Here is a 27,937-nt window from a genome sequence, read left to right as displayed (position 1 = left end):
AATTAGCCAATCTATTGGACTCATTCATTCTAATGGAACATTTTTTATGGATCTTTCCTTCCTCCTCAGTTAAGATGTATATTTTAAAAATGAAGTTCTAGGGCTAATATTCTTAGCTCTTGTCTAAAATTTGGAATTTTTAAAGATGTTAAAGGGACAAAAGTCCATGGCAGGACAGAGGGGGATATTTTGGCAAAATGGTAAGAGGCAGCTTGTGCTATCTCCTTTATCACAGATGTCAGAAGCTGTGCATGTCTAGGGCCAGGCCTGAGAACACTTTGGACCTTGACCACTGTTTGTGCTTATCACTGTCATCAGTATCAGCATCAGGTAGAGGCTGACAGAGTGAATCATTAAAGAACTTTGGTTGGGTGCTCATTTCTAAAGTTGAGAATGCTTTTTGGTGTTGACAGATACCCTATTTTTAAAAATCGTTTGTTTATATACCTGATAATTGATTTTATTTGGCATCTTCTATGTTACCTAAGCACTATTTGGCATATTTAATCAGAATTCTCTGAGCTTTTGAAGCATATAAATGGAAAGATTTAGATTTCACAAAAAGAGGCAGCTGGTGAGACTTGGTCATATGACAGGTGGAGAGCAGTTTGCTTGGTTCAGAAGCCAAAACAGACTTCCTAGTCTTCTCTGCCCAGTGGCCTGGAAGGTAGCCTGTTGAACCCAGCCTTCTTTTATTCAGAGACATGAGCGAGCAGCAATGTCTGCTGCTCCACCCCCTTTGACTCCTGGCAGCACTTAAAGCACCCAGTAAAGAAGCTTAGATAGCTAGAGTGCCAGCCCTTCCCCAGGCTGCCCCAGCTCCCTCTCAGGCATAATAAGGCTTGGTGCCAGGATCGCACACATCCAACAGCCACGTGTGAGTCAGTTTTGCCCCAGGGTCAGTAAAGATTGAATCTGTGAACCGTAATTTGGTTACTTTTATTCCCCCTGGCCAGTGGAGTTGGGGCTGGGGAGTAGAACTACCCCATCTGAACCTGTTTATTTGCAGAATTATTGTATAGTCCTCCTAGACCAGTGATGCCTTGAACACAGCCTGCAGCTTTGTCATTAATGAAAGGAAAGTGCACTGTTTTCATTTCCTTCCTGGAAGATTGAAAGAAGGGCAATTTTTGGGGGGCTAGCACCACCGTGCGGATAACACAGATACAGGCTTTTCTTCTGATTGCGTAACAGGCCAGCTTTGTGCCTCTGGAAATTTTGGTATCTTCTCATCTCTTCCTTATATCTTTTGTGAGTCATCACAGTGCCGCCTGTGATAAAAATAATTTTTGCAACAATGTCATAACACTGCTGTGCTTCCAAGGATCTTGTGTTTCTACAAAATGACTGATGACCTGCAGAAAGATTCAGGCAGGAAAACGACAACAAAAGATTCACAGAGCAGTTTTGTATCAGGCAGGGCATAAATTAGATATCTCATTTGGGATTAGCCACTGGGTTCTCAAGTAGAAGTTGTCAATTTGGACTCTGTGAGAAGTGCCAGGGCCTGTTACTGAGGATCTTCTGACCTTTATTACCCAAGGGATGCAGGCTGAGTCAGAGCAAAGGAAAGAAATGAAATCTGGTTGTAGGGTGCAGAAGAATTTAACCAAACCACGCAGTTCACATCCTGTGAGGTGGGAAAGTGGGGTAGAGGGTAGAGCTTTTGTTTTTGTTTGCTCACTTTTTCAAGAGAACAACGGGGAAAGAAGACAATGATGCAGGGAAACTCTCTTGACTGTGGCTTTGAGTCCTAAAAGCATGGTGGAAGGGTGGCTGGCAAAGGTACAAAAAAGATTTTTACCTTTATAGTGGCCTTTGCTGTGTAGCTGGCACCAAACTCCCTGGAGAGGGGTGAGCCCTGTTTCTCCCCTTCTGTGCTATTGGTTCCTGGTTTCCAAATTGGCTGGTATGTGGGTGTTGGGGGAGGGCTCTGATAGGGAAGGTAGGGAAAGAGGTAGCTTATAAAGATCTACCACCATTTAACTCCTCTCAGGCTATTGTCCCAGTCTTATTCTTTCCTTTGTCCCATCCTCCAACCCCAAAGAGAAAAGGTTTTTACCAGCAATTAATACAGAAGCTATAATTATAAAAATTGGGGGGAATCAAAACCAAACCAAAACAAGAACAAATGAGGATGTGCTAACATCTCCTCTCTTTGATGAGCTACTCAAGTGATAGGAAAATACATAGAGCCATCTTTATCCTACCCCCACCCCCAGTTGCCTTTACATAGCCCCTTTACTCTTTCCCATAACTAGCATGACTTCCACAGTTGCAGACATTGGTGTATCTAGAATTTCAGATTGAAAGAGCTTTTCATGGAGATGTGGTTGAATATGGGCTAATGCTAATTTGGAGGAAGTTTTAGGGACATGTCGTGGAGCTCTTCTCTGTAGCAGTGTGTCAGGAATCTGAGTGGGCCAGCTGACATGCAAAGTGCAGATTTAGGCTTGCAGAAGATTCTCAAGCAGCAGGAATGAGTCTGGATGAAATAAAATGTAATTATGATGATTGTCAAGTCCTTAGTACCCTTTTGCATCAGTCCTTTTAACTGTCCCCTGCATCACTACTTGAAGGTGGGACATCGTGTAAAAAGTCATGGAAACTCCAGAACTCCAGCTCAGGGAAAATCTTTGGGTCTTGTTTTCATCCTAGACACTGGAACATCTTGTCATATTTCTGCCCTCCTTGCTGCAGACCCTCTTAGCAAGGTCTTGAATTGCCCTTTTTATTGTACCCAGTTTTAATTTGGATACCTGGATCTTGCCAGTTCATGGAGGCCTGGGACCTCTTGTGCCCTTGTCTCTGGGGCCACTCCTCTTTCAGTGCAGGCATCCCTCATGTGTTGCTTCTTCTACCTTTTATCCTGGCCAAAGGGATGCTGGCAGTGGGTCCTTTGTTCTCTACAGGAAGACTGGGCAGGGATGAGGGGAAAAATCGAGGGAGGGTATATATGTCTAAATTCTGCTCGAGTTAGGTTTGAGTCTCCAATTCCACAATATTTGACCTTGTTTAGCTTCTTTTGGAAGATCTTGAAGCATATTTCATATTTAGGAAAGGTTTTACTGGGGACTATACTGCTGGCTTTGAAGCAGAGACAGATAATGACTAAGTTGGTTGATATGAACATTTCCACATTAATTAAATTTTTTCTTTCAGTATGTTCTTTGTGCAAGACTGTTTAAAAGAACTTTTGAGAGACTGAACTAACTGTCCATCAAAATCTTTTATAACCATGAGTTTCTATGATTCTGTGAAGTCTGCCTTCTAGTTCTAATTATTTGTGTAACCCAAGGTAAGTGGCTAAATTTCTCTGGGACTCAATTTTCTTGGTTGTTTTGTCAAGCTCCAAAATTCTACAAATCTTGGAAGCTGAAGGATGATAAAGCTACATTCTCTTTGCAATTGGACAATTGATTCCTTGAATAGAAAGGACTCTAGCCAAGATATCTTCATTTATTTATTTTTTAAAGATATCTTAAATCTAGAGAATACGATAAAATTTGGATTAACTTTGGAAAGGCTGAAATGATAGAGAAAAATTGAATTTCAAGATATTTTAAACATAGATACAATCTGAAGAATATAAATCCATCTTAGAGAAGATATCAGGGCAACTGAGTAGAGGCCATATTTCAATTAATAGATAAGAATGAGCAAGGCAAAACTTTAGTCTACCCACATCTGAATAAACATGGATTCTGAATTAAAAGGACCCAAGTTAATATGGGTCAATATTTTGACTTGAATTTGTTTTCATGGTTCTCTGTGATGTCTCTAGAGGTAATACAGTCAACTTACTTGATTATTTTCTTTAAAAGAGAATGAGATGGAATTCAAATTTTTAAAACATATTTTCTTAGCATGGTAGAGTACAATATTTCCTATACACATTCCCTACAACACCAATAGAAACTTAAGAATATTATATGCTTTGGACAAAAGAAGAGAGTAAAAAATTGTCTTATACAATAATTGTTCTAGGAACTTATATAATCTTGGTACATTCGCACTGAAAAATTTTACAATGGGGCATAAAATTCAGTAAGAAAAAAATGGGAAAAAATCATTCTAATTTTAGGAAAAAAAATAATCCTCCCCCACAACCCCTCAATTAGAAGCTTGCAGAATTCCTCCAAAATCTAGTTGTCAGTAGGAGCCACCTCACCTTTTGATGCTTGCTAAGCTTGGCTTGCCCCCTACCCACATCCCATTTGTAGTTTTCCTTAAGATTTCTGCAAATCATTTCTCCTAGTTACTTCCCCATTCTGTGATTTATGTTTTTTTAAAAATCTGACCCAGCATCAACTTAAGCTTGGAACATAACTCCTTTTCTCTTAAAATTTACTTGTAAGAGCTAACTCAGTGTGGTAGTGTTTATTGGAGATTGAAGTAATTGGGTGGGAGGACATGTTGTAGAACCATTTAGAAAATATTTTCAATCGAATGTTAGCTTTTCTGGTGCTCTGTCCCTCAGCCATTTCTACCGATTTGGACTTCAGTATCCCATTGTGTTGCTCAGCTTTCACTCTTGCTTCCTCTTTCCCTCCCAGATGTGATAAAATTCCTTCTATTTTTTATGAAGACCATTTCAGCTGTAGCACTTATCAGGGCTCCAAATTCACACTTTCCATAACCCAAGATTAATGTGCTTTGATAACAAAAGGTTCATGTATTCTGGGTATCACTACCCTTTCTCTGAGGTCTGGTAGTTTCTGCAGGGGAGAAAATATGGTTTATTTCCCCAGAGGTGGAATTATGACATTTACCTTAGGAGAAAAAAGAGAGGGCTGTTACTTTTGATTTTAAATAACAATTGCAACCAATCCTGCGTTATATTAGCGTCCCATAGCAGAGAGTTGGGATTTGCTAGTTTAATAGGAAGGACATTCTGAAAAAGGACATAGAAGAGTGGATTCTTATCCTGATCCTGTCACTAGTTGCATGATCTTGGGAAAATACTTCACAGGACCTGAATGAGGAGTCCCTAAATTCCCAGCCAATTCTGAGTCTCTGATTTATCTGGGAGTCTCTCTGGTGTCTTCCATAAATGCAGCCAGGGCTGAGATTTCTCCCTTCACAAATAGGTGAATGTCTCACCACTGGGCTCTGCCCCAACCCGTCTCTGAGCAGCTGGCGGCCAGCACCTGCTGTCACAAACAATAGATGCTTTGCTGGCCAGACTTTGGGGCCAGTCACAGGCACAGACACAGATCCTGTTTCTTTTAACTCAGAGCCTCAGGTGGATTTTTAAGAGCCTTGTTTCCTTTTTTGTAAAATGGACATCCTCTCCACCTTGGAAGGTTGTGAGGTTTTAATAAAATAATGTACATGAAGTCCTTTGTAAAGTGACTGACACTTAAGTGTGCAATCATGGCCTTATGATTATTAACACCATGTCTGTCTTCCCTCCTCCCTCTTTCCCTCCCCCTTCCTTCCTTCCTGCCTTCCTTCCTGCCTTCTTATGTTGAGGAAGGGGAAGACAGTTATTAAAGAGCCATGAGGAGAGAGGGCTTTGAAGAGAAAAAGTAAACGAGGGAGAATTTGATGCCATTTCTGTAGTATGGCTAGCAACAAGAATTTGTTTCCCCTGTCCCTGTGACTCTTAGTATAGATTTTACTTTATACAGCATTGTGGAGCTAGATCTGTTTTGGGGATTTATCAAAGAATGGAGTTCTGCTTCAAGGTGGGCAGAGGTATAAGAAAGACACTGTGCAAAGAAATCCTTCCACTCAGGACACATATTCTGAAGATTTGACGCAGATTGTAACTGTCCGCCTGGCCTGAGCCCTTGGCTGGGTACTCATATGCTTTATTGTCTACGCTCTTGATGCTCAAACTTGGCTCTGGCCTATGAATTTGTGAGAAATGGAACAGGTTTGCCACTATCATGTACCTTCCTCCATCTGGTCTGCAGATAGCAGGGATATAACTATAATAACATGTTTAAAAGACTAGCTTCTACAAGAGCCTGGGGATTCCATGGAACAGTGCCCTCTCCTGCTCATGACGGAACCATGCAGCTGTGGTTAAATTAGGGAGTGCCCACCAGTAGCCAAAGCCAGCTGTTCATTTGTCTGCAATGATCAAGACATTGTTTGCAAGGCCAGCTGCTGGCACCAATAGCCAGTCTCAGCTGAAAATACTCAGCAAGAGAAGAAAGACAACCCAGTCACCAGCAGGCTCCCTACCCTACACTTGTTTCCAGACAGGCTCTGATCCCATACTGAATGTCAGGATTCCCTGCCCAGACTTTTTGCTGCAAACACAAAAGAACTGCTATTAGTTTTGTTCTTTATCAGAAAGATTTTTTAATCATTGAAGCTTGTCTTTAAAAATCTCTTTCTCAGTATTTTGAAATTAATTTTAAACCACTATAAGGAAGTACAGTTAATAGCTATGATAAAATAAAAATACATAAAGAAACAATTCATTGTCAACTGCACAGATAAAGGATCAACATGATTTTCAGGTATTTAAAAATAAAACTATCTAAAATACCAGACTCTCCTTCTATAGCAGTAATGCTACATGATGAAAAATATTTTTGCTGGCTCTTTCTACCTTCTAAGTACATGTTTGTTCTATGTATTCTCACACTCAGCTACTGTATTTTGGGTTTGTGCCCCAAAGAAACAGCCAGTGTTTACTGACAGATTATTTTAAACGAAAATAGATGTTCTGTGAATTTTTAGCTGGCATTAGGGATTTGAGTCCTCTAAAACGACTTTTGGTCTGTTTCTCAGCATTATTCTACTTAACAATTAGTTACAGCAGAGAAGATAAAGTGATGAATAATGAAATATGCATGAAAGGAAAAATGTTTAAAGTTTTCTTAAAGTAAATGACTATAAAACCACAATATATGACAGTATACAAACTGGGTAAATAATTATGACATTATAATAATTATGACATAATAAATGTGACAGTATATGAACTAGGTAAATAACAATATATGACTCTTTCTTCCATGACTGAGTTTGAAATTCATGAATTCAGAGAATGTGGAATTCTTGCTTTGCATTGTATTGGGCAGCTGGTAAAATGAGAGCCTACCACACCTTAACTTTATTTTTGTGTGTTAAGTAAGGTTTATTGTTAGCTTTATTGCCTATCATCTCTAAGATGCAACTTTATTGTGCCTTTGCAAATGGGACACATTTCTTTAAAAAACTGATCAAAATTTTCCATATAGCTCTCTATAATAGATTACAGTGCAACACTATTCTTGTTACAGTTACAGAATTACTGAAGAACCCAAGAGCACAGGGTAAACAAAAGAAATACAATCCTGAGCCATCTGAACAAGATGATTTAATGAACCCTTTAGTTTAAGTTTAGAAAAGATGGAGAGAAAAGACATCCATGCACACTGCAGTCAGGAGCAACACACCTTAACTTTTACTTCTGCTAAAAATGAAATCCAGTTTAATGCAGCTTAAACTGCCCAGTGGGAACAAGCTATGCAGAGCCCACTGAATCTCAGAATTGCACTTCCATTAAGTTGTGGGAAGAAAAGACACATAAAACGCAGATCTTTACTGGCCTTGGTTATTTCCATTTAGTGTGCTGGGTAAATAACTCAGAGCTATTGGTATTGTCAGACTATGTATATTTGTACATTACTTTGGTAATTGTCAAGAGAGGGTATGGTTTTCTCTGATGCCTGGGGTTAAGAATTTACAGATTCCAGATGATTTAACAGACTGAGAGATTTGTGCAGTCTTTTAGTGCTTTAGATACCTCTATTTAAAACATTCATCTAGGTTAGAAGAAGCTTTTAGTCCTTCATTAAAGAATGGTTTATTTAGTGCTTGGCATGCCATTCTCCCTCTCAGCTAGAGTAATCCATGGATCTGATGTCACCTCTTATTGGATGAAGACATGGGAACTCACTCTCTATTTTTACATTATAGGACACTCATCTTCTATGCATGTAATACATGTCTCTCCTCAAGGACAGAGATTATATCTTCTTTGTTTTTATATCCCCAGCACTAGCAAAGTATTAGGGATTTAATACATATTTCTTTATCTTCCTTTCCCTTCTCTCCTCAAATCATGAGCAATATGAACTCATCATTACAAGCAATAATTATTTTGTACTGTGAATGTATAGAGACACTGCCTGAACAAGACTAGTTGATACCAGCTTAGAATACCCAGCTTTGGCCATAGAAAAGAACGGCAGCTCTAACACTGCCTTATAGTAAACTCATGTTTATTTTCTCCAAGGAGCAGAAGTGTCAGAAAAATGCCTGGAAAGTTCCTGGAAGGGAGAGTGTACACCCTGGAAGCATTGAGAGCAGCTTCCCTTGAGGGATGGTAGTAGCTCAGGGTATCATCATGCCCTTTGTATTTTAAGGGAGGAATCTTCAGAAAAAGAGACTCCTGACTTCTAGAGGGGTATGTTTTCAGGGAGCAGACTGACTCTCTGAAAGTGAAGGGTCTCCCAGGGTAGGCAAGGGTGAGGGTAGCAGAAACTAGAATCGATCTTGAACTTCCAAGAAGTTGACCCTGGAGCAGAGAGCGAGGTATGCAAATGCATGGGGTAGTGTACCTTGAGCTCTTTTGCTTGAACCCCAAGCATGGGGCACCCTTTGCTGAGACAGGATTCACCTGCCTCAGCCTAAAACACAGATTAAATAGGATCTTGGACTATGTATAAAATAACCATGCATATGTCTTGGCTTGCTGAAACAGTTGTTTGATTTCTCTTGTCCTGGCATAGTTATTAACAGTGCTGCTTTCTACTATCCAGGGTGTCTCAATTTGGATAAGAGATTATTTGATCACGCTGTGCAGATCCAGTTCTCAACAGTGACACCATGTGGCCTTGAGAAACAATAGCAGTGGACCAATGAGTCTCAAGTTCCTTTCCTGCTGGTGTGGAAGCCAAAATGATCTCTCCCTTCCTGCTCTTGGACTTCTGAGCTGATGGGTTCCTGACAGGTTAGAAGGGAGTTTAATACATCCTGCTAGTAAGACACATGGGGACTTCAGCAATTAAGAGAAAAAATAAGAGGCTTGGCCATATATAGGTTAACCCTGGTGTGTGAGGCAGTTTATTCCAGTTATACGCTATTTATTTTAGACCTCTTGCTTATTTTAGCACAAGAGGCCTAATTGTTTACCCAGTTCATATACTGAGCTTTTTGCAGTAGTTTTCCAGCATCTCAATCTGTGATCCAGAGAAGTTATTATTGCTGGGAAGAAGATACATGAAGTGACCTACAGTTTTAAGAGTTTGTTTTATTGCCACAGTTTGATGTTTATGTAGGAGGCTGAAACTAGCGAATAAGAGTACATCTGCTTTTGCCTACCCAGCTTCCCTTTCCCCTTCTTTGGGAACTACACCTCCTTTCCTGTGGGAAACTCATTCCATGTAGATTAGGTGGGGGCTGACTCCCTTATCACTTTCTGCACCCATCACCTCCCCTAACCCTCACAAAGGGTGGAACATATGACTCATTCTTGACCAGAGTACCCTGCCCTTTAGTCACAATGACTGTAGAACAGGCCTAGGTAATTGACCCTAGTTAGGCCTGTTTTGTCCTTCTCTGGACTTTACTGCTGGAGCTATTAGAAAGGACTGGTTCATTCTGCTGAGGTTGCTAATATGTAGTATGGGACTCTTGGACTTTAGGTTGCCATCTTGCCACTTTAGGAGAATGCTTATCCAAAGAGAGGAGAAAGAGTGATAGAACCCTGATGACATCGTTTTTAGACCTGCATAAAGTCATGTCTGAACCCCCAAATTGATTCATGGTCTTTTAGTTTCATGAGGCAATACTTTTTGTTTGTTTGTTTGTTTGTTTTAAGTTGACTTAGGCTAAGGGCACTTGCAACTAAAGAGTTCTAAAATAAATAATAATCAACCTTCTGCGTTGCAGGGATCCAGTCTCTTACATTTTTTATGATTCACTAGAATAGTTTAACAACTCTAGCTTTGCTTAGCATCAATGAAATTATTCCAGAAGTAGCCATGGCTTCCTTTGTTTACTGTCTGGAACTATTCAGCTTACACAAATAGCCACAGAAACCTGTTGACACAGCTTTTTACTGGGCAAGGTTAATCTTGGAAAGACAAAATGGAAAGGGAAATTAATCTGGTAGGCAAACCTTAAGGGAAAAACTCTGAAGAAAATCTTTTCTGTCCACAAGTTCCACTATCATCTAGTGTACAGGCTTACATACCACATGCCTTCAGTTGCTCAGGTATTTTTTGGGAATCAGTGAGGTAACATGTCCTCTGTCTCAAGTGTGAGAGATGGAAAGAGGAAGCATCTTAGTTTCCACAAGATGCCCCTGTTCAGTATCCTGGGCAGTAGGTTGATAAGGAGATCTGGATTTATATAACTTATATGGAAAAACATGTAACCCAGGAGTCTGATGAAAAAAAAGATGATAAAAAAGAGATATCGAAAAAACCTGAAAAGAGAAAGTCAAGAAACTGGTAAGCAGAAATTAGGAAACTTGGGGACAAAATGTCATGCCTAAATGCAGGTCTGGCTCCCTGATATTCAAATGTCTCATTGTTGTGTTTGTTCCCAACAAACACTTAAAAAGGTCAACACAGTGGCCTGCAAGTTACTCTCTCTTCCATCACCTGTTTTATTTTCTTTGTAGTGTTTATTGCTATGTGAAATGACATTATATCTTTATTTTTGTTTCATAGTTACTGTCAATTTTTCCCCTCCAACTAGAATATAAGCACTGAAGAGCAGAGTCCTTGTCTTGGTTATCACTCTATGTGATTATTTAGCTCTAGAAAATAATGCCAGTTTCTTTTCCAAAGTGGTTGCAATAAATAATATTGCCAAGCACGGTATATGTTTCTATGAATCAACATTCTCTCCAACACTCAATATTATCATCTTTAAAATTTTGACAGCCAAATGGATGTGAAAAAATATCTCATTGCAGTCTTGATTTGCATTTTTTTGATGACATCTGTTCAGTTTTATTTGTCTTTTGTGTTTCCTCTTGCCCATTAATTTTTTAGTTTGTTTTTGGCATTTTCTTCCTTGTTTATAGTTCTTTATGTTTTTTATATCAATTTTTTTCCATTCTGTGTATTGTTGGTATCTTCCCCCCCCCCATCTTTATAATTTCAACTTTCTCTAAGGTGTTAAAGAAAAAGTCCTTAATTTTAATAAGATCGAATTTACCAACCTTTTTCTTTCATAGAATCAATGCTTTTCTACCCAAAGGCCTAAAAGATATGCCTATTTTTTTTTTACTAAGAGGTTATAGTGGTTCCAAATATGTCCATAAATTATTTGCTACTCTCTCTTGTTCAAGAGACAAGCTTAATTCCCTCCCTTTGGAGTGTGAAATGGACTTAATGACTTGCTTCAAAGGAACAGAATATGATGGAAGTGACAGTGTGTGACTTCCTAGACAAGATCATAAAAGGCACTGCAGCTTCCTCCTTACTCTCTGGAAAAGCCAACTGTCATGTCTTGAGGACACTCAGGCAGCCCTGTTGAGAGGTCCATGTGGCAAAGAACTGAAATCTTCTGCCAACAGCCAGCAAAAGTTTTCCAGATGTGTGAATGAATTACCTTGGAAATGAATTCTCCAGCCCCAACCAAGCTTTCTAAAGACTGTAGCTTGGGCCAACATCTTTATTGCATTTTCATGACAGACAATGAGCCAACCAGAACCACCCAGCTAAGCAGATCATGGATTCCCTGACTCACAAAATCTGAAATAATAAATATTTGTTGTTTAAGCCACAGAGTTTTGGGATAATTGGTTATGCAGTGATAGATAACTAATGCAAAGTTTTGAAGTTTTGTTTTTCACATTTAAAATGCATCTGGGCTTACTTTTTGAAGATAGTGAATAGTATGGACCAGTCATTTCTCATATGGATAACCATTTTCTTCCTCACTCAATTTACTGAACAGTTCTTCCTTTCCTCTTTAACATGCAAACTCTGTCATGTATCAAAGTTCTATGTGTGCATTGCTTCAGGGGTCTTTGTTCTATTCTGTTGGTCAGTTTTTCTATTTCTGTGCCACTGCCACACTATCATAATTACTATAGCTTCCTAGCAAGTCCTTATATATGGAAGCACATGTTCCCCACACCCTGCTCTCCCTTAAAATTGTCCAGGACATTCTTGATATTTTCCTCTTTGATATTCAGCAAATATTGGAATCCTTTTTTTCCATTCCCTGAAAAACCTTTTGGAAGTTTGATTGGATATGAATTGAATCTTTTAATCATTTGGGAACAACTGGGAACTCCATTATATTAAAGCTTCCTAGCCTTAATCATTTATGTCATTTTCAATATTTCTTAATTTCTTAATACATTTCTATAAATTTCCCTATGATGGTCTTGATTTCATCTTTAACTAATTAATTAGTTAGCCATTGTGGTTTCAATATAAGCTTTATTATTAACTTCTAAATTAATTTTTTGGTCATGATCTGTGTAACATCTATGAATTAAAAATTGGTAGACTTGGTAGACTATTTTATGGCCTATAAACATCAGTTTATATTCCATGTGTGCTTCCAAAAATATATATTCTTAATTATTGGATGCAGAACTCTATATATGTCCATTTGGTCAGCTTGTAAATTGTACTCTTCAGAGGATCTATACCTTTTCTGATTTTTTTCTTTTGGTGTCCTTAACCTATCAATAATCAAAAGTAACATGTTGAAATCTCTCATGGTGGTGAATTTATCAATTTAGACCTTACATTTCCGTCAATTTTTGCTTCATATATCTTGAATTGCAAATCTTCTTTGTATATTGTAACTTTTATCTTTATGTAGTGACCTTCTCAATCACTACTGATAACTTTTTGTCTTAAAGTCTACTTTTTCTGATATTAATCTAAACTATATCAGTATTCTTTTAATTAGCAATTGCCTTATTTGCCTTTTAATTCTTCTGCTCAACCTTTGTATGTCATTATATTTTAGGTTTACCTCTTGTAAAGAGTAAATAGGTAGATTTAAAAACACAATATTTAATATGTTATTATTTATCTTTGATAAATTTAGGACATTTACATTTGTCATAATTTTTATATATTAGAATCTGTTTCTTTCATCTTAATTATTAGAGTTTGTATCACTTTCTTTCTAATCCTTATATTTTGTGACCCAACATCTATAACTAAAACTCTTCCTCCAGTTTAGCACCCTTCACATCCCTTAGTCCCTCTCCCTTATCCACCCCTAATCTAACATTATATTGATAATTCTTGAAGTTTTAATTTTATGATATTACAGATATATATTCTCTTAAAACTTTAGTTCTTTCAACAAAATCTACCAAGGTACTTTATCTCCTTTAGTTCACATACCTCTAAGCAGTATCTTATGCTAGATTTTCCCTTTTAACTGCTTTATCCAAAGTTGTTTTTAGTGAAGGTCTTTGTGTGACACACCTTCTGAGGCCTGTTTACCTGAAAATAATTTTATTCCTGTACATTTGAATGGTTGCTTGATAGATATAAAATTCCAACTTCTACATTCTTTTCCCTAAGTACTCTCCCTCCCCATCCCCCCTTGTCTGCTCTCTGTATCCATTCGCCATGTGTTCTTCTGTGTCTGCTTGTGTTCTCAGTGGCACTGGGAAACTGCGTCTCTTTTTTGTTGCGTCATCGTGCTGCATCAGCTCTCTGTGTGTGTGGCGCCACTCCTGGGTGGGCTGCGCTTTTTTTCACACAGGGCAGCTCTCCTTGTGGGGCACACTCCTTGCATATGGGGCTCCCCTATGGTGGGTCATCCCTGTGTGGCATGGCACTCCTTGCATGTGGCAGCACTGCACACGGACCAGTTTACCACATGGGTCAGGAGGCCCTGGGTATCGAATCCTGGACCTTCCATATGGTAAATGGGCACACTATTAGTTGAGCCATGTCTGCTTCCCTCCATAAGTACTTCTGAAATGCTACTTCATTTATCTTTTCTCATCATGTGTTATTGTTGAGAAAGCTTTGTCAATCTGTGTAATACGCTCTTTTCCTCAAGAAACTTTTAGAATTTTCTGTCTTGGCTATTCTTTAATTTCACTATATCTATATGTGAGTTTTTCTTTGTCTTTCCTTTTTATTACACTGTAGACTCAGTTTGAGTTATTCTCTTTTTTTAAATTTCAAAATGTATATCTTCATTATTTCTTCAAATATTTCCTCTTCACCATTTTTATTTCTCTTTCTTTCTTAAACTTTTCTTGTATGGATGCTACTTTTTACTCTTATCTTACATATGTTTTTATCTTCTGTTTTATTTTTTTCTCTTTCTTTGTCTTTTCTTTCTTTATTTTGGGAGATATCCTCAGTATAGTCTTCCATTTGCTAAATTTTTCTCTACTGTGTCTATTATGTTATTTATGTGATATTATGCTATTTATTTCAACAATTTTATTTTTCATATTGATATATGTTCTTGGTTCTTTTTAGTAATTTTTTTTTGTTCTAGTTTCATATTACTAATTTCCTAATACTTTTTGCTATGTTTATTAGGCTAATTTTAAATCTTTCTCTGTTGGAATGTAACCCAGTTTGTTATTTTACTCTTGAAATGGTTCTGCTTTTCCAGTGCCTTATTATTTTGTTCTGTAAACCTAGCTTAGACTTGGTTGTGCAATCCAGACACCAATTCCCACCAGCCCCAGGGAGCTCAAGGACTGGGGATTGGATGAGCTCAGGTATCACAAAACCATATTCAATCACTTCTTACCCACAAAGCTTTACATTATATTCCCCATAAAGAAGTAACATTAAAAATGTGAGATTTCTTAGCTTAGATAATTAATTATGAGTGAGAAAGGTATTGAGGTTGTTTTTCTTGTTTTGCTTGTTTTCCTACAAGCACATGTCCTTTGAGGTGTCTTTATTTTAGTTCTGAAGATAATTAGACAACAGTAGGGAGGCAGGTTCTGTTTATCCCTGGGTAATAGTATTGGTGGTGGTCATGTGGGGATCGGAGCAGGTGACCATGAGAAAACTTCTGTCATTTCTTCTCCTATGATACCTTTACCAGCCTCTGCTGGATATCTCCTGTCCAAGGACAAATCGACTATCCACCTCTATCCACCAGTCAAACACAGTCCCTCCCCCCTAGGTTTTTACAGATTTTTCTCTGGGATTGATCTTGGTGTCAGGAGCCAGAATTCATTCTAATGCAACATCTTAGTCAGCATTAGAATCAGAGCCTTTAACAAACTTCTTCCCATTACTACTTTCTCTGAACCTGCATACAATATCCATAAGAAGGCTCTGAGGTAGGACAATATTCCCATTGAAAATCTTAGGAATAACTTAGCTTTCTTGCCTCCCAAGTCGTCAGTGTCCCAGCTAAATGTTGGAGCAGAACAAGGGGAAAAACATTTGTACTCTGACATGCTAGACTTGAAGGATGTCTTTTGTCAGATTTCTTTCAGGATACCAGTTCTCTTTAAGGCAGAATATTCTTATCCTAGGAAGTCCACACAGGCTATTCCATGCTGGACATTGGTGTTAAAGTATAAGACAGCAACCTAGAAAGTCTGGGGGATTGGAGGGGTAGGATTCTCCTAGCTGTTTCAGTAATGTTGTTATTTCGGGAAATTAATATATATAATACTTTATTTGATTTAGTATGCATGGATATTGTCCTTTAGCAAATTTTTCAAACAATTGGAGCTGACCTTTAAGCACCAATAATTTTACCTTAACCATTTTGATGGAATTCTTTCTAAATCATATTTCATACCACTTTGAATATATGTTTCTCTATGCCTTCTTCATAGATTATATTGAACATAATTTGACCTTTTCTTGAAAATGTAGGGGCTTCATGAATACCAATTTTACTTTACTATTACAGTGATTCCCTCAGGACCAATATCCACTCAGGTGTTTGAATGTTGAGTTCTTATTCAGTTCAACAAGTATTTTTCAGCAATTATTATGTGTTGGATACTGTTAGGTATGATCTCCTTTTCACAACCATTTTCTTTCTATTCTGTCTTCTTTTAGAAATTAGTGTCTAATTCCTAACAGTCCTCTCCCCATTTCCAATCTACTGATTCTATTGGGAAGTCAGATGCACTAAGCTAATTTAAGTTGTAAAAGGGTAAGTAAGGGAGAGCTGGGAGAAAAGGGAGTAAGTGTAAGGTTTGCCACATCTCTGTTGGGTGCTCAGATTCCTGTTTCTGACTGCTACTAGAATTTTGGTTCTAATATTGGAAATTTGAATCATTGATTATCTTTAGACAAATAAGTCATAAATGTAGGCATTGGTAATACTAGTTTACTGGTTTGTGTGTGTTTGTATGTATACAAGGTTCTCTTTGTCTAGACTTTCCTGCTTGCCAAGATGGCTTAGTAGAACTCTAAGCTTTCTAGGAATTTTACTTGAAGATATTTTGCTTACCTTTTACAGAAAAGTGTTGTCTTCTTTTGGATAGACTTATTCTGGAACAGGAATAAAGGACAAATAAGCAATTTCTGGAAGCTACCGTCACTGTCAAATAATATTCAGTGAACCATTAGTTATCTGTTATACCTAGATAACACAGCACGTGTTCTTTTCATATGCATAAGCACATGTAATTTTCAATGGTGAAAGTATTTGATGCATATATCATTAAATTTTTTTACATATTGATATTAATAAACTAAGGCACAGAAAGGTTAAGCATGTTGTCCAAGGTTATATAGCTAGTAAATAGCAGACCAAGCTGGGAACCCAGGGCCCTGACTCCAAATTCTGAGCTCTTCAACTATACCCCTCTGCCTTCTACTCAGCAGTGACACTTAGAGAAGCTTACAGATTATAGTGGCCATGCAATCATATTCTAAGAGATGTTTTAAAAACTATAAAAATATAAAAACGAGGATGTATCCTGGATTTCTGTGGCATCTCTCTTCCACCATATTTTCTCAGTTATTTCACTTTCCTTTTAACTTCCTTGTCATATGGAAAAGAAGAGGATTATGATATTTTACAACAGTAGAAATGAGGCTAAGAGAAGTGGAAATAGAAAGAAAATTTCTGGATTACAAATTTCGTTCTATAGTTTGAGTGAAAACAAGTGACATGCCAGCTGGTCAGGTGCTCAGGCCGCTACTCTATACAGATTGCTAAGACATCACTAAGCCATTGATCCATCATGGGAGTTGTGATGAGATGAAGAATATCTCACTTTTTCTCAGATAGGTGGTTGGAAGGAGTACTTCAATGAGCCACTGGGATTAGATGGTGAGACATATCAGGAAGCATTACATATTTCCTTCTAGAGAGGTGAGTCCAATTAATTTCAATTTCAGAGGTTTTGTTTTTCTGAGTGAAATATGCAAGGTTAGGGCCAGAAAGATTTGCTTAGGGCAGTCCAACCATGATGACCATGGTCTGATGCATATCAAACATCTGGATAACCCCAAAACAAGGGTCAATTACGAATATTTGCTTTTAATGAAGAGATAACTTCTCTTTTCTGAGATTATTAAAACCATTTATCTTGACCACATAAAATGTCATCAATCTTGCTGCTAAAGTCAATCAAAATTACAAAATCACAGTCCAAGAAAAGTTTATCTTTTAGTCCTGTCTGCTTGCTGCCACAAGATGCCAAAGCAGGCAAAGGGCCCGAGGCTCTACCTCCAATGGTCTTGTATCCTCCACACCTTTGCATCGGTGTTGATGACAGCATGAAGTTAAATATGAATGAACATTGAAGCTGTATCATAAAGAGCAATGGCTTCCTATGTTTTAACACATGGATCAACTCTGTTTGCTTCATGAGAGATCCCTAGTGCTGTGCTGTGAAAGATTTGGTACCATGTCTAATATCTTTAGGACAGAGTGTTACGATTGTGGACAATGGGAGGAGTGGTGTGTGGGCCATGTACTGACCTCTTTTCTTTAACATGTACCCTCAGTTAATGTTCCTTCTTGCTTCCAGTTTGAATTCTTGTGTGTCTTAAGCTAGTTTCTTTGAGAATATGTCATTGGTATGGCTATGAGAGAGGGAAGTCAGTCATTCCCTTTAGCATCCTTATTTATTTATTTATTTAAAAGAAATTGTAGATTACATAAATGTTTACATAAAAAATATAGAGAATTCTCATATGCCCCAACCTCTCCCCTCACACATTTTCCCACATTAACAATACCCTTCATTAATGTGGTACATTTGTCAAAATTGATGAACACATATTGATGCATTGCCACTAACTGTGAATTATAGTTTACACTCTGTCCCGTGCAATTTTGTAAGTTATGACAAAATACATAATGGCCTATATTCATCATTACAACATCATGAAGGACAATTCCAATGTCCAAAAAATGCCCCCAATATTACACCTATTTTTCCCTCTCCTTCCCTTCAGAACCTCCAGTGACCACTGCCTCCACATTAATGATAAAAGTTTTTCCATCACTAGAATAACAATTAGTCCATAGAAGAATATTAGTAAGTCTATTTTAGTACATTCTTCATTCCCCAATTTTGAGAATTTGTGGATGGTGATGCCTACTCTGCCTCTATTTAAGAGGGGGCTTAGATCCCAATTAAAATTGTTTTTGTTTACTTGTTTAGAGTTTAAATGTTTTGGAATTATAGTTGGTACTATTCTTGGAAAATCTACATGAGAAGATTGGGTTTATGTTTGTTGGCTTAGTTTTTTTGAAACCCCCTTGAAAGGCAACGGCATTAAGACAAGCTGAAGTCAAATGAAGCACTTACCTCATTATTTTGGCTGTTACACTTTTGTCTTGAAGAGTTCATGCTCAAGACTTTCGATCTAAGGGGAGAAGTACCAAGACAGAAATTGAATAAGGTACACTCAAATATTCCTATCTCATATAGTAGTTATTTAAAATCACCTTTATATTCTAAAGCTGTGCTGTCCTATATGATTGCTACTGCCTCTGTGTAGCTATTTTAAATTTAAATTAATTAAAATAAAAAATTCAGCTTCTCAGTCATACTAGCCATTTTCAAGTACTTAATAGTCACATGTACCTAGTAGCTACAATATTGTGCAGCACAGAAAGTTTTATTGAATGGCCCTGTTCTACAGTCTGATCTGTCATTACTTAATCCTCAGCAAGGATCTTGAAGTTGTCTTTTTGGAGCAAGGACCTCCAAGTCCTAGGCCCCAGGTCACCACATAGTCTCATGTGTACTTGGCTTTTATAGAGGCTGTATGCAGTTTTGGTTTCTGGCTCTTGATCCCGAGATACCAAAATATTTAATAAATAAAAATTACTACTTGCTTGAGTTGATTTAAATTACAGAGAAGGCCAAGAAATGGAAGAAAGGTTTTTTGGCTTTGATTTCTCATCATTTAGACTCTTTTGATAAAATAAGGAAATTTTTCTTTTGGGCTTTTTTCTTATTTATCTTTGCTAATTTTTAATGTTCATCATTCAAACTGTACAGGCCTAACCTTATCATGTGATAGCTACAGTGTTTGTCTAGAGATTAGCTTCATGTCTATCCAGTATGGCTCAGTCTCTGTATTTGGGGAAGTGAGGATAGCATTAGTTTTAAGGCCTTTCTTTTCTTTGAAATATAAGAAAAACCCTACTTACTAATGTACCTGAATAATAACCATTTTTAAAGCACTCATTACTGCCCTTACTATAAACCCAAATAACTGATGTGATAAAATTATGAGGGGGAGATGCATTTATGCCTTCTCTTAAGAAGGATGAGAGAAGGACCTGAAAGGTAAAGTCCATGTGGTCCAGCTGCAGTCAAACAGATCATTCACAAAGGGTACTAGTTACGTAGTATTAGACCTCATTCAATTCCAAACAGGAATTGGTCTGAGAAATTTGCTCTGACTCAGGCTGTGTTGGAGTTACCACTAAAACCAGGATGTTCCTTTGTTTGCCAAAGCTCACACTTCTCTCTCAAGGAACCGAGTCTCTAGTTCTTCTTCTATTTTCTTCAAAGTTTCCTGGTACTTCTTTAAAGAGAAATAAAGGAAACCACAGTTACTAATTAGAGGATTTATGCTTTTTATAATCATCATTAGCACTTATTTTACATTGTAATGTCATATTTGATATACCCCGAATAGTCTATATTCACTGCACCCCTACCTGCCACTATTCCTGACCTCTAAGCTTCACCATTGGGTGATTGGGGATTATAGATGGGAAAAGGGTCAGAGTTACTCATTATTAAATTAAGAGCACGAAGCTTAGGAGTCCAGGGTAGTAATCACCAGGGAGTCAAAGGAAAATAGAGTGATTCTAGTGGTAGGCTGTTGAAGTCCCTTCACAGTGGCACCTCAGAGTTACACTTATTCTAGATAGCATTCTTAGAAACATCTGGTTCCATTTCATTTGGTTCCTTAATGGGCCATTTGCCATCATTTTATCCAGAAGTCATACCTTTATGCAGAGGGCCTGATCTTCACAGAGCTGGATCACAAATGCGTAGTCTTCCATGACCTGGGAAGCCAAAATTCAGTCTTTTTTGAGGACAAAGAAACCTTATCATATGTTACAGTCCAAATGTGAATTATTTGGGAGCAGTTGGGAGAGGAATAGATACAAATATGTAAAAGAGTAGAGATTATAGAATGTTTTCTGTAAAAAAATGTTAAATAGAAGATAACCTAGGTACATATGTTTATTTTCCTTTTCTGCATTCCCGAGTCCGTGCCCCCCGCCCCTGCCACATAATGGTCCTAGACTTGAGCCCCTGTTATAGCACCACCAGTTGAGAAATGTGTTAGATTGACTGACTGAGGGTGAAGTTTCCCTTCCTTTGGGAGAAGTAACATTAAAGAAATTACTGTCCTAACCTTAACCAGCTCCTTTTCTTGGTCTGCACAGGAAGCTTCCAGCTGTTCTAATTTAACCTATGGAAAGTAAAAATGATGGGTAATTTAGCAAGGTGAAAACGTTATAAAATTCCATTCTGGGATGTATTCCCAAGGTTATCTTACAGGCCATTAAAGTATGTCAGAGCCATATTTCTGATTCTTTGTGATGGTTGCAAACTTTCTTGGCGAGCCTGCTCTCTTGTATCCCCAATGCATATCAGGTTCTGCCTCCACCCCAAACTTTTCTTCCTAGCTTCTTTCTCGTACTTAAGTTAATTCTGTTGGTGTTATCATCAGAGTGTTGAAAAACTTCGCTCTCCCTTTTTCTATATATATTCAGTCACTGTCCAAAGCTTTTTACCCACTCCTCCTTCTTTCCTTTCTTTCCTTAAATATTTATTGAAACATCCATCACTGTGCTGGGTAATGGGGATACAGTGGTGACTAGGACAGGCTTTCTGCCCTCATAGAGCTGACACTGTAGGTGGGGACATAATAAGTCAAGGTGATAATGATAGTGATAATTGCTTTGAAGGAAATAAAAAGAAGGTAATGTAATGGAAAGTGAATGATTGTGAAGTTTTTGTCAGGGCTATTTTAAGTGGTTAGGGAAGAGGTGATATGCGAATTGAAATTGAAATGATAAATAATAGCCAAATGAAGATCTGGAATGAAAACATTCCAGGCAGATGTTAGAGCAAGGGCCTAGAATGTGAAGTAACACAGATATATTGTATATGAAGAAATTGTGCGGCTGGAGGAAAGGGAAGACTGGTAGGAAGGAGATGAGGTAGGGAGAGGTGAACCGAGCTAGGTTAAATAGGGTCTTGTAGTTTCTGGAAAGAAGTTTTGTTCTTTATTCTAATTGCTGGGAGAAGCTGGGGAGGACTTTGAAGAAGCAGAGAAACAGCTCGATTTGTGTTTTTAAAAACAGTATTCTTTATGTGTGGGAATGGATTGTTGGGGGAGATTGGTTAAGAGGTTACAGCAGTTGTCCAGGTGAAAATTTATGGTGGCTTGAAAAAGGGTAGTAGTAATAGCAGAAGTAGTCAGAGAGAAATGGATGCATTTAGGACATATTCTGAATGTAGAGCAGATATGACCACATCCTTCTTTCCCTTTTCAACATTATTGTTCTCACTTTCATCTAGTTTCCTTTATCTCCCATCTGGACTCTTCTAACAGTTTCTTTCCTCTGTAGGACCAGGCAGCAAAATGTGCTAAGTGTGTTTCAAGCCAATGGTCTGAGTCACAAGCAGACATTCCATTAAGCAACTGATCTGATCACCAGTATGCCAGAGAAATAGAAGCAAAGGAGAATTTGCAGGTTTCCTAGGATTAGAGACACCATCTGAAAATTCTACAAAACAGGTAGGCAAAAGGGAAATGTTTGAAGAGTTAATAATACTGTAGATCTCTTTAAGGCTGGGCTTACTGCTTCCATAAAAATGAATAATGGTCTCTATCTCTAAAGTCTATCAGCTCAGCGCACCTGAGCTAGCCAGCACAGTCAGACTTAAAGTGTCACCACTAGATTCTGACCAGGTTTCCCACCAGGAAAAGCTATTCTAAGCAGCAGAAGGACTCCTGGAAGAAAATAGGTCTCCTGACCACTGCAATCATAGACCAGATTCCTTCTAATTTTAGCCATAATTTCTTCCCAATGTGAACTCAGTCTCCAAATTTCTTTCTTTCTAGTTAAGTTTTCTGAATGAGCATGGCTAAGTGAGTTTATTTGGTGTCCTTGGACTTCCTTCATTGTGGTCATTAACCCTAAATTGGCCAGCAGAAGACAGGGAAGCAGTTCTCTATTCTTTCATTTTCTATTTCTATTTCCAGTGTGTCCTTGTCCTCAGAAGTTGCATGCACACAATAAAACAAATTAGACAGGTGAGGAAAAAGACGTAATGCTACAGAATGTGCCAAGTTAGAGTTCTGGCTACACTTTGAATGAAAAAAATTTTTTTTAATTCTTCTTGCTTCTTTTTATAAATTTAAAAAAATTTTTTAATTTGTTTTTTTTCTTCTTGCTTCTTTGATCAGATGGAGTGTAGTTGACCCCAGATTCTTAGCTCTGGAACACAATTTGAGAAGTGCTAAGAACAATGTGATGTGCTTAGTGGGTAGAAATCACTGAATAGTTGACTAATTGAACAAATCTTTTCCTGGGTTGGAATCAAGGACTAATTACATAGAACACAGTAGGCTTACAAATCCTTTCCACCTTTTTGAATGCATAAATATACCTCAACCAGACTTTCAGACAATCACTTTAAAACTACGTAGCTTTTTAAGGTTTCAGCCATCCAGAAAAGGAAAAAATATCAATATACACAATCTCTTTGAATTCTCAAACTGAGACTGGGAGAAACTGATTATATTGTCCAACTTCACATACCAAATTAAGTTTTGGGGCCAGAATTTAAACTAGAGACTTCAACTACCTCTGGTATTACATTTACAGTTGTATACTGCTCTTCCTGGTGGAAGAAAGAACAAAATATATGGTGTGAAAGTCCTTCTAAGGGCAGAGGAGAATCTAGCCCTCAGTGGCCAAAGCCTGACAAAGGCTAAAACTAAACTACAACAGGTTTTTGTTTGTTTGTTTGTTTGTTTTACAACATTTGACAATCATTTCTTACTTGCAAGCTTGGTCACAGAGCCCAAACCCTTTCAGGACTGCTTTTTCATTTACCTTTGACTCTTCTTGGGTTCCGTTTAGCTTGCCTTGTTCACACTTGGTTATCTTATGTGGTTTCCTTGTAAGCTACAATTTCAAATATAAAATACATCTCAAAAATACATCAAATAAAAACTACAGAAGACAAAAATGACTAAAATAAATAAATAAATAAATAAATAAATAAATAAATATTATGAAAGACAAAGTTAGTCTGTGGTATGTGGGGCCAGTATCTATGACCTTGAAAAGACCTGCCCATAGATGGTCCCTTGGTGGCTACCCAGTGCCCTGTGGAATCATCTTTATTCTACCCTCATTTTCTCATTAGTTTTGGCACCAAAGCTAGGGTCAACTTAAGCAGAGGAAATTCCCTGAGCCCCTAATCCATGCTGGGTTATTCAGGGTTGCAGGTCATTGATTAGAGAGTAGAGTCATAGGAAACCTACTGTTTATTAAGGAGGGATTGAGGTAGAGGAAATGCCCTGATAGGGAAAAGGGAATGCTTAGGAATTAAATGTTCTTTTTAAATCTTTTTTTGAAAATAAAACTGACTTCTCACCACAAAGGTCCTAGTCAATCATTTCCACAGAGAATCTGTGGAATCCATTTTCTTATGACAGAATGAAGGCCTTGTGGGATCACTTATTGGAAATACCCCATTCAATCCTTTTGCCTCACAGTTTCAGGGAAAAAGTATGGCATTTAGGCAAGGAGCCTAAACCAAGGACAGGCCTCTCTGATGCATAGATTCCTCTGGGATTTCCTTCCCTCCCTAGCCTTTGTCTGATGAATAAGACTGCTCCGGGAACACAAGATTCCCACCCCACCTTTCTTTGAAGTTCTGCTATATTCTGGAGTAGAGTCTCATTCTTCCTTTCCTATGGAGAGAGAAAAGTGTACTGTAAGTCTGTATCTGCACACCACCATCTGTCCTCATGCTGTTGACTGTTGTCCATCTCATCTCAGTGATATTTTCCTGACATACTGTCAAGTGAGGTGCCTGTGGTTTGTTCTATCTAATCTATCTATCTATCTATCTATCTATCTATCTATCAATCTATCATCTACGACAAATTATCAGAGATAGAGATATCCATATGCTGGGTTCCCAGTATTAAATTTTACCAAAGAAACCCTGCCTTCCATGCATCCTCTTCCATGCATGGACACATTCCGTCAGGACTTCTGAGTTAACCATGCTTTGCATGTAAAAAGGGGAGACTGGCTTATCTGACAGTTGATAAGGAATGAAACCTATTAAATGACTCTTCCCAGCTTTTGCCTTACAATTCTGGCTGTTTCTTCTTCCAACTCCTGCAAGGCTCTTTCTCTTTCAATTGTGGTACAGTTCTCCTTCTCCCACTCCTCATCTTCTCCCAGGTCTCCTGTCTGAATGATCTCACTTTCCAGCCTAGATCACACAAGGACATTCATGTGAGGACACATGTTTGGCAGTTTCAGAATCAATAAGATACATAGATCAGTTCTGAGGGTATTTCAGCAACAATGAACATGAATTGCAATTTAGAAACTAGCCTTTCCTGAATCAATATAAACAGAATCATTTGGAGGTAGGAAAGGTAAGATCCACCTGATTCACAAGCCACACATCCTAATATTGTCTCAACTCAGGTAATTATCAGTCAGTCCTTTTAGAAATCTATTTGAAACTTGTTAGGTTTGTGGTCTGAGCCACAGAGAAATGCCTAAGGAGGAGGAAACTTTGTTATACAAGCTGTAGGTCTCTAGAACAAATCCAGTTTAATCTCTTTTCCTCCATCCCTTCCTTTAGATTGGGAACTTCCTTCATGGATGCTCAATACTCACCTCTGAATCTCATCTTCTTTTTCTTGGATTTTGAAAAGAAGATCCTGATTTGCTTCATCTATTCTCTGCATATCTCTCTCAAGGTCCATGTTCAAGCTGTTAATGTTTTTCTTTGACTGTGCCAATCTTAAGATTTCCATTTTCTCTGACCTATAGATAGCTCCCAAATAAACTCATTAATTATCTAAGATCAATAATGGTTGGGCCAAAGGTGATTTCTAGTAGACATGTAATTCATGAAACTGGGAGCACACCTTTCCTTTTTCATACTTAAGAAATTGTATTTCTAATCATGCTCCACAACTAGTTCTGTAATTCTCAAAAAAGAAGGCATTCTCCTTCACTGTACCCCAAATAGTGTGCCTTCACACAAGTTCATGAAAAGCTTTGCTTTCTTAAATAGTCTCTTGCATTGGAGTGAATTGTTTCCCTTGGCAATCTTTTCTCAGATAAACCGTTCACAAAACCCCATGTCATACATTCTTATTGAGTACTTTTATCTAGTACCAGGGATATCACTTATGATTGAGCCTAGTTTTGTGCATAGCCACAGAGGTTTCTATATGTACCATAGGACTTCAGTCTTTCCCTCCTTCCTCCCACCTCAAAATGTCTCCTCTACTTTTCTATTACAAAGTTTGAGATCCTACCATGAGAGTCATTCCAATGAGTACATTCAGAAATACTCCAGGCATTCACTCTCAAGAATGCAAAGTAACTTGAAGTAACTTGAAGTAACTGTGAAGGAAGTCATGATAACTCTAGAGTATTCCATTAATGGCATCTGCCACAGGGAGGCCTCCAAATAGTTTCCTTTTTCTTGTTTATATAATTCATCGGTTTTTCTTTGAAATAAATAAGCAGGAGTAAAGTAGTGAGGTAAAGGGGCTGTGCTGTTGGAAGGAACAAGGGATAATTTTGGAAAATAAAGTCCTACCTTGGAAGGGCTGGCCTGGGTTCTCACTTCAGGAGGGCATGGAGTGTTCTTCAGGTGGGATGCAGTAGGGGATGGATGAATGAGAATGGAAGGGGACAGGGAGACTGGAAGATGAGGGAAGGCATCAAAAGCAGACCTGCTTCACACCTGGGTCCCCGGATGTGGCTTTGTGAAATCATGATTACTTACTCATAATCTCGCTGATCTTCCTTGTGTTTTTCCATTGTAGACTCCCTAAAATGCCAGCAGAGATGTATCTAATGAATTGGGGAAGTAGGTCCCTTCATGAAGCACAAAGTAACTAGCCAAGTGTCCCAAAAAATAGGGATCAGATTAAGGTGATTATTTCCCTCCCCCCAAATCCTAAATTCTGGCCATAACAAAACCCAGGCCTCTGATTCTTTTGCCCCTACTCTGATTATGCCTTAGTAAGGATACAGCGAGGATACAGGGATAATACTAAAAAATTCAATGTTTCCTGCTAGCAGATATATTCAGAAATTGTTTACCACATGAAGCCCTTTGGAAATTTATACACGACATTAGGAAGAAAGAGAGGATGTCAACTGTTCTTTAGTCTGTTTGCTCTAGGCCCAGTTGCTTTCCTTAAGGCCCTCTGGGCATGGATATATGTGCACAGCTGCCCTGACAAGCAATCTTTCTGCTCTCTAGCCTGGATTGTATAAGAATCAGATATTAAGATGATATTAATATATTTAGTATTAAATAGGGCTCAGAATAATCAAGTCAAAGTAAATTATACGGCTTTTTCTACCCCTTAGTTTCCCCCTCTCCCCATTTCTTCAACAAACTCTACCTCCCTTCTGATGTGCGTGGTCTTTCTGATCCTGCCCTAGTCAATTAGCTTCTGAAGGGTCTGTCCTTTCCTCAGAGGAACCATCCAATAGAATCTCAGAACCTTCTGAGGGTTCATGACACTGCTATTGACATAGGATAGGTGGGGCAGCATGTCACAGTGGGGTGGGTGACAGCAGTTTCTTATCCTTTGTGCAGAGTTCAGAGCCTTGATGAGTGTGCTGGTTTCAGGGCCAAGTGTGTCCTTTGGAGTTAGCAGAGTCAATGGACCTGATTTTGGGGAAGTATGGAGGAATGGAGGTCCCTGTCTTTCATTTCTCAGGTAGATAGAATTCCCTTTCTACTCAAGTGTGACTAATATGGGAACTTTGGGTCCCATGGCCAGAAGTCTGATCCCATCGTGCAGCCAATTACCTTCTCATTCATTTATCACTGATAGAGCACGTACATGTGCCAGGCACTGTTCTAAGCCCTGGAGAGACAGAAGTGTCTGTTTTTGGCAAAACAGTCAAAAGCCCCAGCCATCATGGAGTTTACATTCTAATGTAGCAAAATTGACAAAATAAATAAATGTATGTATTTTATTTTGTGTGATAAAAGAGGAGAATTTATGAAGAAAAATAAACGGGTGTAAAGCAAAGTGAGATTCCACTACATACCTATTATAATGGCTATAATCCAAAACACTGACAACACCAAATACTGGTGAGGATGTGGAAGAACAGGAACTCTACATCATTTCTGGTGGGAATGCAAAATTAGACAGCCACTTTTGAAGACAGTCTGGCAGTTCTTGCACAGCTAAACATAGGCTTACCATATGATCCAGCAATCACACTCCTAGGTATTTACCCAAATGAG

The 27,937-nt window shown here is 38.2% G+C and overlaps 1 protein-coding gene across 8 annotated transcripts; it reads right to left on the bottom strand.

The window, feature by feature from the left end:
- Positions 1-10,049: 10,049 nt before the first annotated feature.
- TMCO5A (transmembrane and coiled-coil domains 5A) lies at positions 10,050-27,171 on the bottom strand. Of its 8 annotated transcripts, none has more exons than XM_058293883.2 (12): positions 27,078-27,171; positions 26,450-26,490; positions 25,324-25,473; positions 24,784-24,907; positions 24,324-24,374; positions 23,509-23,580; positions 20,793-20,849; positions 20,377-20,436; positions 19,882-19,946; positions 18,716-18,773; positions 16,399-16,439; positions 10,050-10,438 (listed from the first exon to the last, which is right to left on the bottom strand). In XM_058293883.2, the coding sequence occupies exons 2-12, from the start codon at positions 26,482-26,484 to the stop codon at positions 10,240-10,242; spliced, it is 912 nt and encodes a 303-aa protein (XP_058149866.1). In that variant the 5' UTR covers positions 26,485-26,490; positions 27,078-27,171; the 3' UTR covers positions 10,050-10,239. The 8 variants fall into 8 exon arrangements, with proteins under 8 accessions (XP_058149866.1, XP_058149872.1, XP_058149867.1 ...); XM_058293889.2 differs by having other exon boundaries at positions 25,324-25,419; XM_058293884.2 differs by having other exon boundaries at positions 26,450-26,494; positions 27,078-27,157.
- Positions 27,172-27,937: the final 766 nt, after the last annotated feature.

The sequence above is a fragment of the Dasypus novemcinctus genome, chromosome 3, assembly GCF_030445035.2.
Source record: "Dasypus novemcinctus isolate mDasNov1 chromosome 3, mDasNov1.1.hap2, whole genome shotgun sequence".
NCBI lineage: Eukaryota > Metazoa > Chordata > Mammalia > Cingulata > Dasypodidae > Dasypus > Dasypus novemcinctus.
Note: the sequence above shows the minus strand (reverse complement) of the source record. Positions and strands in the feature narration are given on the sequence as shown.

Excerpts from the sequence above, each read along its gene's own strand:
- TMCO5A (XM_058293883.2), bottom strand. The coding sequence starts at position 26,484 with ATGGAAAAACACAAGGAAGATCAGCGAGATTATGA. Across the intron at positions 24,908-25,323 it reads AAAGAAGATGAGATTCAGAG|GCTGGAAAGTGAGATCATTC; the intron begins GTGAGTATTGAG and ends TGTGTGATCTAG. Across the intron at positions 20,437-20,792 it reads AAGAAAAGGAGCTGGTTAAG|GTCATGGAAGACTACGCATT; the intron begins GTTAGGACAGTA and ends TTGGCTTCCCAG.